Genomic DNA, 20382 nt, shown 5'->3' on the forward strand with positions numbered 1-20382 from the left:
TCACTGCTTTTTATTACGTTTATAATGGTACTACTGCTGTTGTTTAGCCCTTGTAGCTTAATAAACAGCTACCAATACAATATAATGTCCAGTTTGATGTCCGGCGCAGTATAATGTCCCCTCACATGATGTACTCACACAGTGCCTCACTCAGTATGATGTTCACCCAGTTTCCCACAAGTGGTGATCATCTTAAAAAGTAAAAAATAGAACTGTTCCCCAGACCCTGTCCCCCACTGCTCCTGTGGTGTGGGCGGTGGTGGAGGAGAGAGCTGAGGGCTCCCTGTTCCATCAATGTATTCACCAGTCCTTGGGATGCAGATAGCAGTGAAGTTTTGATACCATGTGGTGGAACGCCGCCGTTTCCAGCCCTTTGGCTGTCCTTCTCCGCAGGCCGGACAGGAACAGTCAGTGGGCCACATGTCCACGGCTTGCACTTTGCCCATGCCTGTGCTAAAGAATACAAATCGGTGGGTTTTTTTTTTTTTAGTGTTCTGTTTTCCTTATGTAACTTCAGACACTTATTTCACAACTATTTTCAGAAATAAAGTATGGGTAATAGGAGGGATATTTTGTGCTATTAGGAAGTCACAGTGTTCTTTGTATAGCAGATAAACATTCTGGTAAAGTTATAAGTACAAGGCTTTTAGGTTTTACTGAATTATAAGTAATGTCTGCCGTTGGTACAATTCATGTTCCTTAGCCCAAGTATATTTCTTAAAGATCATAATCTGGGTGTTGACTAATGAGTCAGTGCCAGGACTTGATTGATGTAAACTTCCAGCATTAACAACGGATGCAAATTCCAATGTTTTAGTATTGACATTGTTTTTTTGTGTTTTCACGTGTACAGTCTTCAGGATTCCCGGACCTCATGTTATGTTCCGATTATTTACCGGACCTGTTAAGGCAATCTTCTAGTTCCACACAAAACTTGGACCTGTCATGTGACCCTATCTCATTAGAAGAGCTGAATGCCATGGACTTGCCATCTTTTGAGCCAGCCTTCCTAGTCCTTTGCCGTGTTCTTCTAAATGTAATTCATGAATGTCTCAAATTGAGATTGGAGCAGAGACCAGCTGGAGAGCCGTCCCTTCTCAGCATTAAACAGGTAGCTATCGAATGCTTTCTTCCTTTATGCACCTGGGGCTTTCTGGATGTCATTATCTTCAGAAACTGAGTGCTTAGATCTTGATACATCGAAAAACCAAACAAAGACAACACGGAGTCTTAGGGTACTGTCACACAGTGGCACTTTTGTCGCTACGACGGTACAATCCGTGACGTTCCAGCGATATCCATACGATATCGCTGTGTCTGACACGCAGCAGCGATCAGGGACCCTGCTGAGAATCGTACGTCGTAGCAGATCGTTTGGAACTTTCTTTCGTCGCTGGATCTCCCGCTGTCATCGCTGGATCGGTGTGTGTGACACCGATCCAACGATGCGTTCGCTTGTAACCAGGGTAAACATCGGGTTACTAAGCGCAGGGCCGCGCTTAGTAACCCGATGTTTACCCTGGTTACCATCGTAAATGTAAAAAAAAAAAACAGTACATACTCACATTCCGGTGTCACGTCCCTCGCCGTCTGCTTCCCGCACTGACTGTGAGTGCCGGCCGTAAAGCAGAGCACAGCAGTGACGTCACCGCTGCGCTCTGCTTTTACTTTACGGCCGGCGCTCACAGTCAGTGCGGGAAGCAGACGGCGAGGGACGTGACACCGGAATGTGAGTAAGTACTGTTTTTTTTTTTTTTTTACATTTACGATGGTAACCAGGGTAAACATCGGGTTACTGTTTAGTGTAACGGTACCCTTATCCTTTTGCTGGAGAGTTGAATATAAAGTATATTCTTGCTTGTTAATGTGCAAACTCTCCGTTTACTATACCATGGGAAATGTATGAGTAGCACTTGTGGTTTTAGCAAATAAAGTTAGTTATAGTATATTTATAGACCACCTGCCACCAGATCAAAAGTGGCCACTTTTTTACTGTTTTATTTATGCAGCTGGTTAATTTATTTCTAGTGGGTGGTGTGGTGTGGCTTACACAGGGTAATAATGTAGAACAGCCGCAGCGTAAAGATGCAGAATCTTGTGAGCCACAACCCCTTGGAAATCCTATTACAAAATGGCGCTAAATTAAAATGGCCCATGTCTCTGCAATGGTATGGTGGATTAAAAAAAAAAAAAAAAAGGAAAAACAAGTAATCGGGAGCAGTGGGAATAAAATAAGAGCAAAAGCAAAAAACTGACCACTTTTGACCTTGTGACAGGTCCTCTTTAGTAATATTTACGCTACTTATTTCCAATTTGCATAAAATTCTGTTTTGTGATGGATACACAGACACAGGACTGGTAACACTACAGTACCTGTACCACAGACGGGCAGGAGTTTACCAAGCACAGCTATCACTTAATCAGGACTGATTTTTATCACTGGGAGAGGAGTCAAGTGGATGAACAATGAAGACCATGACTGCAGAGAGATCATTTGACAACTGTTAAGAAGTGACACTTTGTCCGTGACACAAAATACCAAACATACAAAGAATAACTTTTATTTGCTGAATCTATATTAAAGATGTACAGTTCTAAAGGCCCCCATACACAATAAACTAAAGTCGTCTGCAAATGTTTATGCCAATAATAAGAAAGGTACAACATGTTTGATGGTTCATTCTATCTTCAGTGGGCTCAAAATCTTCCACTTTTTTCACCAGCATTTTTGTGTCCTGGTAGGAAGAAAATTCTTTGTGAAAAAGAATCCATTTTTTTTTTTGATTCTTTGGTGTGGTATGGCCGATATATGGATGATATCTTTATCTGGTCGTCTGATGTGTCTGCCATAGTACCATACCACACCTTACGGATTACTTAAATCGGAATCCCTGTTGTGTGGGTTATTTTTGTGTAATGAGGAGGAAGTTGTGTTTTTTTTTTTTTTTTTTTTTTTTTGTTTATTTGGGACTTGGTGTTCATAGCTGATAGAAAATACAAAATGATTAAACCGTATACCTACCATAAAGTTATCTGGCAATACTTTTTTGAGAGCATACTGGTGCCACCCATAGGGTTGTGGAGTCGGTAAGCCAAACCTCCGACTCCTCAATTTTCATGACTCCGACTCCACCAAAATGGGCTCCGACTCCACAGCTCTGGCCACCCAAGACATACTAAAGTCTGAATTCCTGTGAGGGAAATGATTAGGGCAAAAAGGAATTGCTCAGAAGATGAACAGTATTGCAAAGAGAGAGATTCTATTTGAAGTAGGTTGTCTAAGGGGGGTTATCAAAAGTGGATGCTAGAAAGGGATAAAAATATAGTAGATGGTGAATAAATCATGTAGCGACTTATTAAATACATTTTGAATAATGAATAAGAACAGAGCTACTGATAAACCAATTTTTGTCTCAACGTACAGCCAGGAATTCAGTCAAATTAAGGGGATTCTTAACAAATGCCTTCTGCATCAAACTAGTGGTGATCAGCAAATTGTATGCAATGTTTCTCTTTTTTTTTTTTTCTGTGAGAAATCCACAACATTATTAAATCTTTTAATTCCTAGTCTAGTCTCACGATAACCGCAGAAAATAACTTGGCTCACACCAGTGGCCTTTCATAAATGCAATAATGATGCACACTATGCAGATATGCCAAAAAATATACATTTTTTAAATTACATTTATTAAACAAATCAAGCACTTTATTAATTGTAGCAGTAAGTTTGTAGTTTATTGTATCCAGTACAGAGTACAATATGAAATATATAGGCTGTACCGCCTGTAAACTAAGACCACAAATAGTGTACAGCAGTTTGAATGCCGCGGAACTAGTGATGGTAATGGTTGCCCCAGCATTATGCATGTTCGCTGTGTGCCATCACAAAATAATGCAGTAATGTATTTCCCTTACAGTTAGTACGAGAGTGCAAAGAAGTGCTGAAAGGTGGGCTGCTAATGAAGCAATACTATCAGTTCTTGCTACGAGAAGTATTAGATGATTTTCACAAGCCTGACTGTAATATTGATGCTTTTGAGGAAGACCTGCATAAAATGTTAATGGTAAGCTTTTATTTTCCCTGTACTAATTGATCAAATCCTGAGAACATGTTTTCACATAACTTTTTTTTTTTTTTTATTAATGAAACTTCATACAGTATATTTTTTTTATGGGCCCAATTTTGAGATGAATTTGTAGCGTGTCTGTGGGAATTTGTGCCAATCCAGTAAAAAGCTACTCTAATTGATGCCAAAGATATTCGTTGAATTCAGAGCTCTGTGAGGGCCATCGGGCCATGTTAGTTCCCTCCACATCAAACCTTGTCATTATGGACTTATTGTGTTAAACACAGGAAAGCAGTCATGCTAAAAAAAAGTTTCCCTAATGGAAACCCCAAGTTGGAATCATCCAATAGCCTAAAATGCCTTTGGTTGCCGAAGCATTAATATTCCTTTTCGGTATGCAAGTCCAGACCTGGAAGTGGAGAGGCTCAGGACTTCCAAGGTGGCACTGTGTAGTCCTTGTTGTGCCTGTTCTTAAAGATCAAACCATCAGACCGCACACTTTTACCCCACCGTTTTGCTCTTCCACCATATTATCCACTAAGAAAACTCCAAAAAGGTGCTATTATAGTGTGGAAGAACTACTTTAGAAAGCTGACATAGCAAAATGTAATAATTCTTTTAAAAAAATTTTCTTCACATTTTATTAAGTGGGTCATGCTGGATTATATAAATGTGGTGCAGCTTTAGACACTCTTGTCTAACATCACAACTATTTGATTCCCTTACTTTCAGAACAATTTTTTTACGGTTTTATTTCCAGCGACTTTTTTGTAGAATGTTGTCAACTTCACCCCCTTTACATGTAAGCCAAACCACATACCGTATATACTCGTGTATAAGCCGAAATTATCAGCACATTTTTTTTCTGCTGAAAGCGCCCCTCTTGGCTTATACATGAGTCATTGCCTGTGGGGGAGCAGAAGACCTCATACCCTCCTAGTGTCATCACTGCATATCAGTCCCTGCATGTCGGGCGCCGGCATCTCTCTTCCGGTCTTCCTTACTGTGCTGAGCGGTCATGTGCTACCGCTCATTAAAGTAATGAATATGCATGTGTCTCCACGCCCATAGACGTGGAGCGCATATTCATTACTTTAATGAGCGGTATCACTGACCGCTCAGCTCAGGAAGGAAGACCGGAAGAGAGATGCCGGCGCCCGAGATGCAGGGACTGATATGCAGCGCCAAGAGAGTGAGTATGACGGGGGAGGGTGAGCCATGCGATATTCACCTGTCCCCATTCCACCGCCGCGCTCTCTTCCGGGTCCTCTGGCTGTGACGTTCAGGTCAGAAGGCACAATGACGTGGTTAGTGCGCGCCCTCTTCCTGAACAGTCACTGCAGAGAGCTGGCGACACTGAGGAGCAGCGACGAGAGGTGTCATTTTTTTTATTTTATTTTTTTTCTTTTTATCGCAGCAGCATTATATGGGGCATATTTTAATATGGAGCATCTTATAGGGCCATCATTAACCTTTATGCAGCATCATATGGGGCATATTTTTGTATGGAGCATCTTATGGTGCCCATCATGAACTGTATGGAGCATTATATGGGGCTCCTGATTCAATATGCATATTCAAAAACATTTAACCTACTGATGTCTCAATTAATTTTACTTTTATTGATATCTATTTTTATTTTTGAAATTTGAGTAGCTGCTGCATTTCCCACCCTAGGCTTATACTCGTCAATAAGTTTTCCCAGTTTTTTTTGTGGCAAAATTAGGTGCCTCTGCTTATACTCGGGTCAGCTTATACTCGAGTATATACGGTATTCATCTGTTTGTGGAGAAAGCTGGCAGTTAGTTGAATTTCCCTGCAGCATTAAGACCATGTTCACACGTTTAGTATTTGGTCAGTATTTACATCAGCATTTCAAAGCCAAAACCAGTAGTGGGTGAAAAATGTAAAAGTATTGCATGTGGTTTCTATTATACTTTTCCTGTAATTGTTCCACTTCTGATTTTGGCTTAGAAATACTGATGTAAGATACAGACCAAATGCTCAACATGTGCAAGTGGCCTAACACTGAGGTAATCAATCATTGCACGGTACCCATGCAAATAGAGGTGGTCTCTAAGCACTCGTCACTGTGGGCAAGAGATAAAGATCTTGAAAAGTAGACCCTCTGTATGAATTCAGAATTCCTTAGTAGGTTGTAGGAAAATAGGTTTTATAATCAGGACAACCCTTTTAATCTGTGGCTGATCTCTCTTACATGAGTTTTACATGGGGTCTAAGAGGTAAGGTTTCTCCTTGTGGCGAGTGACATGCCAGGTGTGGCACGCCAGTATGAGGAGACTTAAAGCTGGTAAAGTGAGAAAAATATATGCATCAATTCAATTTGTGGTCAAATAACTAATAATTGGCATGTGCATTTGTATTCACCCCTTTTTCCATTGAGTCCCTTAAAAATTTCTGGTTCAAGCAATTATCTTTATAAGTCCTATGCTTAGTGAAAGGAAGTCCACCTGTGTACAATCGAAGTGTCACATGGTCTGTCAATATATATATAAACCTTTTCTGAAAGAACAGAGTGGCTACAACACCATTAAGCAAGAGGCACCACTAACCAAACACCATGAAGACCAAGGAGATCTCCAAACAAGGGACAAAGTTAAGTCCAAGTCATCGTTGGGATAGAAAAAAAAATCCCAAACTCTGATGATCCCCAGCGCACCATCGAATCCATGATCATCAAATGTAAAGAACATGGTACCACAATAAACCTGCCAAGAGGGCATCACCAACCAAAGAGCTCAGTGTGTGCAAGGAGGGCATTAATTAACCCTAGCATGCGTATTGGAGGCCTTGTAGGCCCCCATGCTTACTTATTTGCTATTATCTGCAAAATTACTTCAGTTAGAATTTTGAAACTCCAGGTAATCCTCAAGTATGTCGTTGTTGGTGATATCCAGTTGTTCATATAATATTTTTCGGTGAAAACCACATCTGTACGGATTGGGGCCTTTTAGGCCCCCATGTATTTTTTTTTTTTTTTATCATGTTCTCAGTAGTGTTTGTGTCTCAAGTTACTTTATTTGTACTCAGTAATGCTGGTGGAGGGGCCAGGGTGTGGATAATGCCATATGAGGATGTCATGTGATTTTTGGAGGGAGAGATAAGGCCATGACATCATCTCGGGTCCTTCTGAACACAGTAATGAGCTGTGTAGAGATTAATGAGGACAGTTTACACTGTGAGCTTATTGTGAAGGACCTGAGATAAGATAAGATGTTGAGATGAAGTGTGATTCTGCAAATTATAATGGCGTAAATGGCGTAACCTACTGTGGCAAATAGGTTGGTGCACCAGTACAGAAGGATCTGGGGTCTGAAATTGTCAAAACTCTTGCTGTTCCAATATTCAATTCAGGTAGAAACATTACCATGGACAATTGTTTCACGAATGTTGAACTAGGCAATTTTCTGCTTCAAAAAGCTATTACACTTGTTGGTACTATAAAGCAAAACAGACGAGAAATTCCAGAAGCACTGAAACACAATCGTCAGCGAGCACTTTGTGAGAGTGTCTTTGGATTCAATAACAAAGCGACTTTAGTATCTTACAAAGTGAAGAAGGAGAAATCTGTAATTTTACTCAGTACCATGCATCACAATTGCAGTATTGACTGCAATGACAGAAAATTAAAACCAGAAATCATCCTGCATTACAATACAACAAAAGGAGGTGTAGACAAAATGGATGAGATGGTGGGAGAATATTCATGCAAGAGGCAAACAAAACGATGGCCTGTAGTACTTTTTTCAAATATGCTTGATGTAGCAGCCCTAAATTCATTCATTTATACAGAAACTCATCCAGAATTCCATGCACAGAGGAAGGACAGGAGACGCCTATATTTGAAGGACCTTTGTCATGAACTTGTAATGCCTCACATGATACAGCGAAGCGACGTGAAAGGCTTGCTAAAGCAAACTAAAGAAGCAATGAAACGGTGTGGCGTACAGTTTCAGATTATTCCAGAGCCAGGAGAAAGAAAAAGAAAGCGCTGTTTCATGTGTCCAAGAAACATAGAAAGGAAATCTGAATCTGAGAGATTTTGTTCAATTTGTAAGGAAAATGTCTGCAAAGAACATTCTTCCGAAAAAATAACTTGTCAAAATTGTTTGGAAGAATAATATAATAGAAAAGAAGCATAATAGAAATGTAGCTGCAGCTAGTTTGGTATAGATTTCTATGTGTTTTTATGCGTTTTTCATATGTTTGTGTTTAAATTTTGAAGAAAAAAAAAATTGGGGGGGGGGGGGGGGTTTCGGTGAAAAATTATAATTAAAATTTTGTTTACTAATCATATTTTATCTAGCAGGCCCCCAATACGTTAGTATACGCATACGCATACTAGGGTAAATCGGAGAGGCAGACCAAAGGTAACCCTGAAGGCGCTGCAGAGTTCCCAAGTAGAGACGAGTCCGTCCATACGACCACAATAAACCGTACACTCCATAGAGGTTGCCTTAATTGAAGAGCGGGCAGAAAAAAGCCTTTACTTACAAATTGTAAGGCTTCTTTTGAGTCTGCCAAGACAAGTGGGAGACTCATCAAATGTATGGCAGAAGGTGCTGTTGTCAGAATTTAAATTTTTGGCCACTAAGGTAAAAACTGTCTGGTGCCAAACCAACACAGCTCATCACCCCAAGAACATTATTCCCAAAGTGAAACATGGTGATTGGTGCACCATGATGTGGGGATGTTTTTCGGCAGCGGGGACCAGGAAAATGGTCCGAGTCAAGGGGAAGAGGGATGGTGCGAAATCCAAGAATATTTTTAAGCAAAACCTTTTTGTCAGTGATTTGAGGCTGAAACGGAGGTTCACCCTCCAACAAGACAATGACCCAAAGCATACAGCTAAAGCAATACTCGAGTGGTTTAAGAGGAAAACGTGTAAATGTTTTGGAGTGGCCTAGTTAAAGCCCAGACCTTTATCCAACTGAGAATCTGCGGTCAGACATGAAGATTACTATTCACCAGAGGAAACCATTTAACTTGAAAGAGCCGGAGCAGTTTTGCCTTGAGGAATGGGCACAATTCCCAGTGGAAAGCTCATAGATATTTATCCAAAGGGACTTGTAGCTGTAATTTCCGCAAAAGGAGGCTCTACAAAATAGTGATTTAAGAGGGGTGAATAGTTATGCACATTGAAATTTTCATTTGGCGCAGTGGTTAGCACAGCAGCCTTGCAGCGCTGGAGTCCTGGGTTCTATTCCACCTTGGACAACATCTGCAAAGAGTTTGTATGTTCTCTCTGTGTTTGCGTGGGTTTCCTCCGGGCACTCCGGTTTCCTCCCACATTCCAAAGACATACTGATAGGGAATTTAGATTGTGAGCCCCATCGGGGACAGCGATGATAATGTGTACAAACTGTAAAGCGCTGCGTAATATGTTAGCGCTATATAAAAATAAAGATTATTATTATATTATTATTTATTTAGTCCTATTTGTTGTTTGTTTCGCAATAAAATGAAAACCAATATAATAATGTACTTTACATGAACGGATGATGCAAACCCTCATAAAACAAAACAAAAAAACAGTGAAATTCCAGATTGTGAAGTGGCAAAACACTGGAAAAATGCCAAGGGGTTGAATACTTTAGAAAGCCTTTATCACTATGTTTATGCAAAACTAAATAAGTCTCCTATCATCATGTTTGATGGGTAATGTCCTTAAATAACCTGATTTTTTTTTTTTTTTTTTTTCTGAGTTGTAATTTATAAGGAAGACTATTTGACCTCAGGCTATGAACGTGTTATACTCAGCAGCTGAGATTTGGCCTCAAGTTGTGGGAAATAAAGCTATTACTTCTCCTTTTGACTTCATAACTTCAATTTATGTGGTTTCAAACATGTTTACTTGTACCAAACAAGCGAAATGGCTCCGTGAAGTATGCATTGGATGTTGGTCCAAAAGAAAATGAGTGTTTACCTTAATTAGTGCTGGTTCCTGTTTGTGACGGGATATGCATATTTGTCATGATTTATGTCATAATGACCCATTACAGGACAATATAAACTGCAACTCACCTCTCAAATACAGAGCAAAATACACTTCTCACATATTATGAATGTGCAAATACCACAATTAAAATTATTATTTTTTTAATGTTCTTAAAACTCATGTCTTAAGGCTATGAGCCATACATATATTACTGAGCGTAAGCAAACAGATGCATTTGTTATTTTGAATCCGGCTGTGGAAAATTAAACTTGTAATCCGGTTACTGTAGGGTTACTACGACAGGTTTTATCCATGCCTGCCTTTGTAATCGAGAATATGGGTCCTATTAGTACTACATTCAGGAGCTCTGTCAATACATTATGTGGAACTTCTGATTGAAATTTGAATTTTTCTATCATTTAGACATGAGCGCTCACGGACATGACCTCTACATTACTTTCTAATGGTGCGAACCAGGCTAAGGCAATGTGCATGTCAATGGGGTTTTCACCACCCCCTTCATATGCATTGGAAAAGTTCTACAGTTCAAAATACCAAGGCATGTTCCTTATTTGGCTGACCTATTGAATACCAATCTTCATGCAAAATTGACTGCAAACTCGCAGCAAATCTGCCACAATTTCCAAGGTTACTTTTCAAATTTCTGTTCTGAACATTCCAAGGTATCGCAGTATTGTAATATAAGCGATTTGGACTAATCTAAAAAAATTTGAAAAACATTTTAAAAATACAAAAATATGTTCATTTTATCCTCCTTTTTCCCCTATTGAGTAAAGAAATTACACATTGGTATCTCCAACTTCATAAATGTTCGGTCTATCAAAATCTAACATTAATTGGAGCGGTAAAACACTACAACTAGAAAAAAGATCCAAATGCCAGGAATGTTGTTTAGTCACTACTGCACGCTAAAAAATGCAATAAAAACGGATCAAAATGTCGCAAATAGCTAAAAATTGTATCAATAAAGCCATTGGCTGCTCATTCTTACAAAAAAAACCCTCGCACAGCTCAATCAATGGAAATGCAAAACTGTTACAGGTCTTGGAATACAAAGCAAATTTCAAAAGTTTTTTTCCATTTAAATAAAAAAAAATGTATGTGAGTTTATTGCCGTAGTGACCTGGAGAGTTATGGCTCACAATAACTTTACCACAGGATATAGGACATAAAACCACCCCCCCCCAAAAAAAAAAAAAAAAAAAGGCAAAATTGAATTTCTTTTCCCCACGTTTGAAATGTTTTCCCGCTATTCAGCACATTGAATGATAAAATGAATGCCGTAATTCAAAACTACTACTTGTCCCTAAAGAAAGAAAGAAAGAAAGAAAGAAATAAAATCCTCATCATACAGTTATAATAAAAAGTGTCTTGGAGGGAGTGGAGTAAAAAAAGGACAAAAATGAAGCTTTGCTGCGGAGGGAATGGATTAAAGGGTAAATCTGGAGATGTCCAAATATAAGAGTGTACACAAGCGCACAGGAACTATTTATTTTATTATCGTTATAAAGGCGCTGTCAGGATCTGTGCACAGTGTGATTTGTGGCCAGTCTTTAATAAAATGGTGCCGGAGGTGGCACATGCGCAGCTCCTTTAATTCGCTGTTGCTCTGAAATCTCGATCAACGCATGATCTGTCTCCGGCTTTATTTTATTCAAGAGATGAAAACGGGCTGTAGAAGCAGACTGCCGCAGCGGCAGCATGGAATTTTAAAAAGAAGGCAGGTCACTGAATAATCAGGGATTTGTAAAAGAAACATAGGAAGCAGGTGGAGGAACAGAAGGAGACCCTACCTCTTAAGCCCACCATGATGCACAGAAATGTCATTAGAAGAAAATTGGGGGCAAAAGGAGGGTGATCGGAAAATATATATCTAATATATAAAGCTGAATGTGTGTGTGTGTGTATGTATGTATGTATGTATGTATGTCCGGGATTGGCATCTGAACCGTAGCAGCTACAGCCACAAAATTTTGCACAGTCACACGTCTGGACCCCGAGAGCGTCATAGGCTATGTTGTGAGGTGAAATTTTAACCCCGCGCTTTCCAATTCACCAAACAATTTTGCCCCTATCTACATAATGGGGAAAAAGTGAAAGGAAAAGTGTTGGAGGCGTCGCAGCTACAGGCACAAAATTTTGCACAGTCACACGTCTGGACCCTGAGAGCGTCAAAGCTATATTGTGAGGTGAAATTTTAACCCCGCGCTTTCCAAGTCACCAAACAATTTTGCCCCTATCTACATAATGGGGAAAAAATGAAAGGAAAAGTGTTGGAGGCAAATTAACAGCTGCCAGATGTGAACAAGGGGGACTTAAAGAATGACAGCGATGGCACCAAAGAGTATATACTGTACAGTTGCTAAGGTGGGGCCCCAACATGGGATAATCACACCACCACGGGGATATGAACACACACACAAAATGCGCCACACACTACCACGTGCTCGAACACATATACCACCCTCAGTGCACATTTCACCACACATACACCAACCTCGCCACATAAAAGTAGAAACACAAAAGTCGCCGCTCAAAACTCGCCACGCGCAAAACTCTCCACATGCAAAACTCGCCACACGTGCAAAACTCGCCACACGCAAAACTTGCACACGCAGAAAAATTGCCACACGCAGAAAAATTGCCACATGCACAAAAGTTGCAACACATGCAAAAGTTGCCTCACACAAAACTTGCACATACTCAAAAGGCACCACACATAAAACTCGCCACGCGCAAAACTCGCCATGCGCAAAACTTGCTGCACACAACTTGCTACACTAACCTGTCACATGCAACTCGACACACAAAAAGTTGCTACACGCATGTCGCCACACAAAACTCATCTCACAAAAGTCCCTACATGCATGTCGCCACACGCAACTCAACACACACAACTTGACACACGAAACTCGCCCTAAAACACACACAAGTCTGGTATCCTTCAAAAATAAAAATCTGATTAATAAGCAGACAAACTACAAGAGCAACAAATGTACCATATAGGAATCCGGCAGCTGTCAGTCACATGACCAGTCTATTATGTGTATGTGTGAGCTAATATATACTGCCAGGGGGTGGGCTTACTGTTGGCTGGGGATTTATCAGGCTGCCATTTTAGCTTACAAATACTGAGGTAAAAATACTGACCAAATAACGTGTGAACGAGGGCTAATACAGGAGGAGATGGCATACAGCTATATACTATATACAGGAGATGACACACAGGTATATACTATTTACAGGGGAGATGACACACAGGTATATACTATATACAGGAGGAGATGACACACAGATATATACTATATACAGGAGAGATGACACACAGGTATATACTATATAGAGGAGGAGATGACATACAGGTACATACTACATACAGGAGGAGATGACATACAGGTATATACTATATACAGGAGGAGATGACACACAGGTATATACTATATACAGGAGCAGATTACCTACAGGTATATAGTATATACAGGAGGAGATGACACAGGTATATGCTATGTATAGGAGGAGATGACATACAGGTATATACTATATACAGGAGATGACACACAGATATATACTATATATAGGTGAGATGACACACAGGTATATACTATATACAGGAGATTACATACAGGTATATCTAATATATAAAGCTGAATGTGTGTATGTATGTATGTGTGTATGTCCGGGATTGGCATCTGTACCGTCGCAGCTACAGCCACAAAATTTTGCACAGTCACACGTCTGGACCCCGAGAGCGTCATAGGCTATGTTGTGAGGTGAAATTTTAACCCCGCGCGTTCCAATTCACCAAACAATTTTGCTCCTATCTACATAATGGGGAAAAAGTGAAGGGAAAAGTGTTGGAGGAAAATTGACAGCTGCCAGATGTGAACAATGAGGACTTAAAGAATGAGAGCGATGGCGACAAAGAGTATATACCGTACAGTTGCTAAGGTGGGGCCCCGACATGGGATACTCACCACACACGGGGATATGAACACAAACACAAAATGCGCCACACACTACCACGTGCTTGAACACATATACCACCCTCAGCACACATTTCACCACACACACACACCAACCTCGCCACATAAAAGTCGAAACACAAAAGTCACCACTCAAAACTCGCTACATGCAAAACTCGCCATATGCAAAACTAGGCTCACGCAAAACTCGCCACACGTGCAAAACTCACCTCATGGAAAACTCACCTCATGCAAAACTTGCACACACAGAAAAATTGCCACATGTACAAAAGTTGCACCACATGCAAAAGTTGCCTCACACAAAACTTGCACATACTCAAAATGCACCACACATAAAACTCGCCACGCGCAAAACTCGCCATGCACAAATCTTGCTGCACACAACTTGCTACACTAACCTGTCACATGCAACTCAACACACAAAATGTTGCTACACGCATGTCGCCACACAAAACTCATCTCACAAAAGTCGCTACATGCATGTCGCCACACGCAACTCAACACACACAACTTGACACATAAAACTCGCCCTAAAACACACACAAGTCTGGTATTGTCCTTCAAAAATAAAAATCTGATTAATAAGCAAACTACAAGAGCAACAAATGTACCATATAGGAAATACGGCAGCTGTCAGTCACATGACCTGTCTATTATGTGTATGTGTGAGCTAATATATACTGCCAGGGGGGAGGGCTTCCTGTTGGCTGGGGATTTATCAGGCTGCCAATAGCAACCAATCACAGCTCAGCTTCTATTTTGCTACAGTTAATTAACCTGAGCTCTGATTGGTTAATATAGGCAACAAAGACATTCTCAGTATAACAAAGCTAATATATGTTGTGAAATGCTTCTATTTGCTTAGTTTTTGCCTTTTAATAATTACATTTCTATCTATTTGTTTTGTGGTTTTTGTGTGCAGAATAAATTTTTGTTAACACATTCTATTTTGCTAACAGCAGTCATTAACCCGGGCGAAGCCGGGTAGTACAGCTAGTATATATATATATTATTTTTTATTTTTAAAAACATTTATTTTTCTAGACTTGAAGTTGCGATCTTCTGATCGCTTGTGCTACACATGGCAGTGCTTCAGCACTGCTAGGTATAGCAGAAATAATTATTTCCTGGCCGGTGTGAATAGCCGATCAGCAAAGACAAGATCTTCTGCAGACCCCTGGTTGTTATGCCAACCAATCGGTGCCCCTTGATCATGTGATAGGGCGGGATTTGTGACGCTCTTCCGATCATGTTAAATGTCACTGACAGAGATCGTCAGAGACATTTAAAGGGGTTGTCCACTACTTTCAATTAACCCCCCAATGTACCCCCCCGGGGCCCCTAATGAATTGTGCCATTACCTTCTGTTGACGTTTTCGCCTGTGAGCGGCGCTATTCCTCCTGCTGAGTCCGGGTCACTGCAGCCGCCGCTCATTTCCGCCGACGTCACGTCAATTTCCAGGCTCTGAAAATTGACGTGACGTCAGCAGCAGGCGTGACCAGCCCCCACAGTCAGCAGTCACTCAGCAAGAGTGACTGGGCTGTGGGCGGTGCTGGGGGGTGCCTGCAGGGCTGTGCTGGGGGCGGGCGGGGCTGTGTGTGCTCACTGCTCAGTGCTGGGATCATGATGTGTGGCTGGGCTGTGCTTCGGTCGCCGGGGGTCTGCCGGTGTTTCTGCCCGCCGGTGCATGTGCCCGCCGGCGCCGGTGCTTGTGACCGCCGGTGCTTCTGCCCGCCGGCGCTGTGTGTGTGTGTGTGTGTGTGTGCCGGCGCTGTGTGTGCGTGTGTGCCGGCGCTGTGTGTGCGTGTGCCGACGCTGTGCGTGTGTGTGTGTGTGTGTGCCGGCGCTGTGCGTGTGTGTGCAGGCATCGTCCGATGGGACTACAAGTCCCATCGGGCTCTGCCTGCTACACTGACAGTGAGTGACACATTAGCCGATGATGGGACAGTAGTAGTCCCATCATCCGGCTAATGTGTTGAATGTAAAAAAAAAAAAAACACACAGTACATACATACATACAACACCATGCGACGACATGCACCATGCGACGACATGCGACAACATGCACCATGCGACGACATGCACCATGCGACGACATGCACCATGCGACACATGCACCATGCGACGACATGCGACATGCGACACATGCACCATGCGGCGACATGCACCATTCGACGACATGCACCATGCGACCACATGCACCATGCGACGACATGCACCATGCAACACATGCACCATGCGGCGACATGCACCATTCGACGACATGCACCATGCGACCACATGCACCATGCGACCACATGCACCATGCGACGACATGCACCATGCGACGACATGCACCATGTGACATGCACCATGCGACGACATGCGACATGACCATGTGACGACATGCACCATGCAATGACATGCGGCATGCAACGACATGCGCCATGCGACGACATGCACCATGCGACGACATGCGACATGCACCATGCGGCGACCTGCACCATGTGATGACATGCGCCATGCGACGACATGCACCATGCGACAACATGCACCATGCGACGACATGCAACAACATGCACCATGCGGCGACATGCACCATGCGACGACATGCACCATGCGACGACATGCACATGCGTCAACATGCGACATGCACCTTGCGTCGACATGCGCCATGCGTCAACATGCACCATGCGTCAACATGAGACATGCACCATGCGACGACATGCAACACGCACCATGCGACGACATGCACCATGCGTCGACATGCACCATGCGTCGACATGCACCATGCGTCAACATGCACCATGCGACAACATGCGACATGCACCATGCGACGACATGCAACATGTGACATGCGACATGAAACATGCCACATACAGTACGTACATACAACAGACATACAGTACATATAACATAGATTACATACTCACCATCACTTGTCACTTTGATCCCCGAAGCCATTGTCATCTGTAAAAAATATTAAAATAATAAACAACCAATATACTCCCTGATCCGCAGAAATCCAATTAAAACAAGTGTCCCACGACGATCTCCCGTGGAGAGCAGGAGCCTCTGCTGATGCAACCACTCTCCAGGGGCTCCAGGAACACAATGAGGGGAGGAAGGTATCCTTCCACAATGTATTCCCCACAATGTATTCCTACACCCCTGTGAGAAAATAGTCCCTAGTCTCACTTTATGGCATGCTGTATGAGAAAGTTCCCACGCAGCTTTTTGCCATAAAGTGAGACCAGTGAACTTTAGTAACCTCAGTGATGCACTACAGGAGCCATTGTCTTCTGTCAGTGTGTCACTGAGGGTCCTATAGAGCAGTGACACCACCCAATGTCACTGTTCTATAGGGGAGATCGTCGTGGGACACTCGTTATTAATTGGACTACAGCGGACAGGTAGTATACGGTTTATTATTTTACTTTTTTGCAGGTGCTGGAGTATGGTAAGTATGGTTAAATGAAGAATATTAAAATACTTTTTCCTAATGTGTGTGTGTTTCATTAACCCTTTTTTAGTATTGGATTAATAATGGATAGGCGTCTTATTGACGCCTCTCCGTTATTAACCCGGCTTAATGTCACCTTACAATAGCAAAGTGACATTAACCCCTTATTACCCCATATCCCACCGCTACACGGGAGTGGGACTGAAATACATGGCACTTTAATACGTGGCACTGAAATACGTGGCACGTGGCAGTTACGTACGTGGCACTGAAATATGTGGCACGTGGCACTGAAATACGTGGCACTTACATAGGTGGCATTTAAATCCGTGGCACTTAAATCCGTGGCACTTACATACATCGCACTTGCATACATGGCACTTAAATACGTGGCACGTGGCACTTACATACGTGGCACTTATATACGTGGCACGTGGCACTTATATACGTGGCACTGAAATAGGTGGCACTTAAATCCGTGGCACTGAAATACGTGTCACGTGGCACATACGTGGCACTTACATACGTGGCACTTACATACGTGGCACTTACATACGTGGCACTTACATACGTGGCACTTACATACGTGGCACTTACATACGTGGCACTTACATACGTGGCACTTACATACGTGGCACTTACATACGTGGCACTTACATACGTGGCACTTACATACGTGGCACGTGGCACTTACATACGTGGCACTTAAATCCGTGGCACTTAAATCCGTGGCACTTAAATCCGTGGCACTTACATACGTGGCACTTACATACGTGGCACGTGGCACTTACATACGTGGCACTTAAATCCGTGGCACTGAAATACGTGTCACGTGGCACATACGTGGCACTTACATACGTGGCACTTACATACGTGGCACTTAAATCCGTGGCACTTAAATCCGTGGCACTTAAATCCGTGGCACTTAAATCCGTGGCACTTAAATCCGTGGCACTTAAATCCGTGGCACTTAAATCCGTGGCACTTACATACGTGGCACTTACATACGTGGCACTTACATACGTGGCACTTACATACGTGGCACTTAAATCCGTGGCACTTAAATCCGTGGCACTTAAATCCGTGGCACTTAAATCCGTGGCACTTACATACGTGGCACTTACATACGTGGCACTTACATACGTGGCACTTACATACGTGGCACGTAGCACTTACATACGTGGCACGTGGCACTTACATACGTGGCACTTACATACGTGGCACGTGGCACTTAAATCCGTGGCACTTAAATCCGTGGCACTTAAATCCGTGGCACTTACATACGTGGCACTTACATACGTGGCACTTACATACGTAGCACTTACATACGTAGCACTTACATACGTGGCACGTGGCACTTACATACGTGGCACTTATATACGTGGCACTTATATACGTGGCACTGAAATACGTGGCACTGAAATATCGTGGCACTATGTCAGAAAATGTTCATTAAACGGTTAGGGGTGAGGTTAGGGGTAGGGTTAGGGTTTGGATCCCTTTATCACCGTGATGGTGGTGGGTGTTTTTTCAGTTTTTTTTCTATAAAAACGCATCATCGGTGAGGGTGGAAGATATGGTTATCGCAATCCCAGTGATGACATAACCAAAGTAAAGACCATAAATATAAAGTAATGAACAAGTACTGAACAATCCCTTTAATATATGATACTAAAACTGTTTTGAATCTATAAAATGCACAGTGTAGACTACAGTCTACAAATCTGTAATTTCTCAGTGTGAATGCAGATTTTTGGTTACTCATATTACACTCAGAGAGTGAATACAAGGATGTGATTTGAATACTCCCAATGTTGTCACCACGGTTTCTCTCACGGAGAATTTGTGTCAGTGTCATTATGTGAACCCTGTGGACAATCAGTGGCTGCTTCACTGTCTTCGCCTTAGGAAGAAGTGGCTTACATTTGGTAATTCTTAATAAAAATGCAGCAACACTCACTTCCTACAGATATAAGAGTTTGCTTAGAAGGTGGTGAGAGTGATGCGGCCACTGATTGACCACAGGTACAATCGCTGCGAGACACCGCGCCGACACTATTGGAACGTGCAGGCACTGGAATCTAGTAAACATACAGACTGAGAGGGGGTTGTTAGAATAGTGGACAAACCCTTCAAAGTTCTATATGTATGTATATATCACTGCAACAAAATATTAAAGTGTATGTATATGAATAAATAATTTATTCCATACATACACATAGAAGTATATATTGGTGTGTATATAAAAGGTGTGATCGCATATTGGTGCAATCTGTGCAGCTAAAATGCAATGGGGGCCATTTCTACCTCGAAAGCAGGTGGAATTGTGACTTAGGATGAGCTGTTATTTCTGCAAATGGCCCATATATTGTTTCTGAAACTGGGGCCTCTCCTGTATATGAGCACAAATAGTGTAAAATAAGAACACACATAATATATATACATGCACACAAGCGTATGTAGATGGACACATATAACCACACATGTACTGTGTAATTTACATATCGAAGACATATACGCAGTAGGATCTCTTTACAGTATATCATATGTATACTAAACTATATATACTATGAAATAGATGAGAAAGAAAAAAAGCTAAAAGCTTGATCACCATGGTTGTGCAGTTCTTGGTGCTGCTTTACAGCTTGTGACCAAGATGTGACCTCTCCTCATCAGCCTGAACAGAGAGGAGGGAGGGGTTTGGGTGTGTTTTGGAGTGGGTGTGCTAAATTCGGGCTTAGAGGACAGTGCAAAGCATCATGGAACTTGTAGTATTAGGGCACAATAAGGAAGTAGTCGATTAACCCCATGAGAGCTGAATCCAGCACTGAAGATGTGCTGCTACAGCATGATAACAGGTAATATTGTTAAAATAAACACAGTAGATGTTTTCATTGGCACATAATAGC

The 20382-nt window shown here is 42.0% G+C and overlaps 1 protein-coding gene across 1 annotated transcript in view; it reads left to right on the forward strand.

Annotated features, from left to right (window-relative positions):
- The window catches only part of MAP3K4 (mitogen-activated protein kinase kinase kinase 4), a 143044-nt gene that overhangs the window by 65219 nt on the left and 57443 nt on the right, over positions 1-20382 (forward strand). The window contains exons 4-5 of the mRNA XM_077289159.1: positions 854-1111; positions 3918-4064. Coding sequence (XP_077145274.1) covers positions 854-1111; positions 3918-4064 — 405 coding nt within the window. The remainder of the gene's footprint in view (positions 1-853; positions 1112-3917; positions 4065-20382) is intronic.

This window comes from Ranitomeya variabilis, chromosome 2 (assembly GCF_051348905.1).
Source record: "Ranitomeya variabilis isolate aRanVar5 chromosome 2, aRanVar5.hap1, whole genome shotgun sequence".
Taxonomy (NCBI): domain Eukaryota; kingdom Metazoa; phylum Chordata; class Amphibia; order Anura; family Dendrobatidae; genus Ranitomeya; species Ranitomeya variabilis.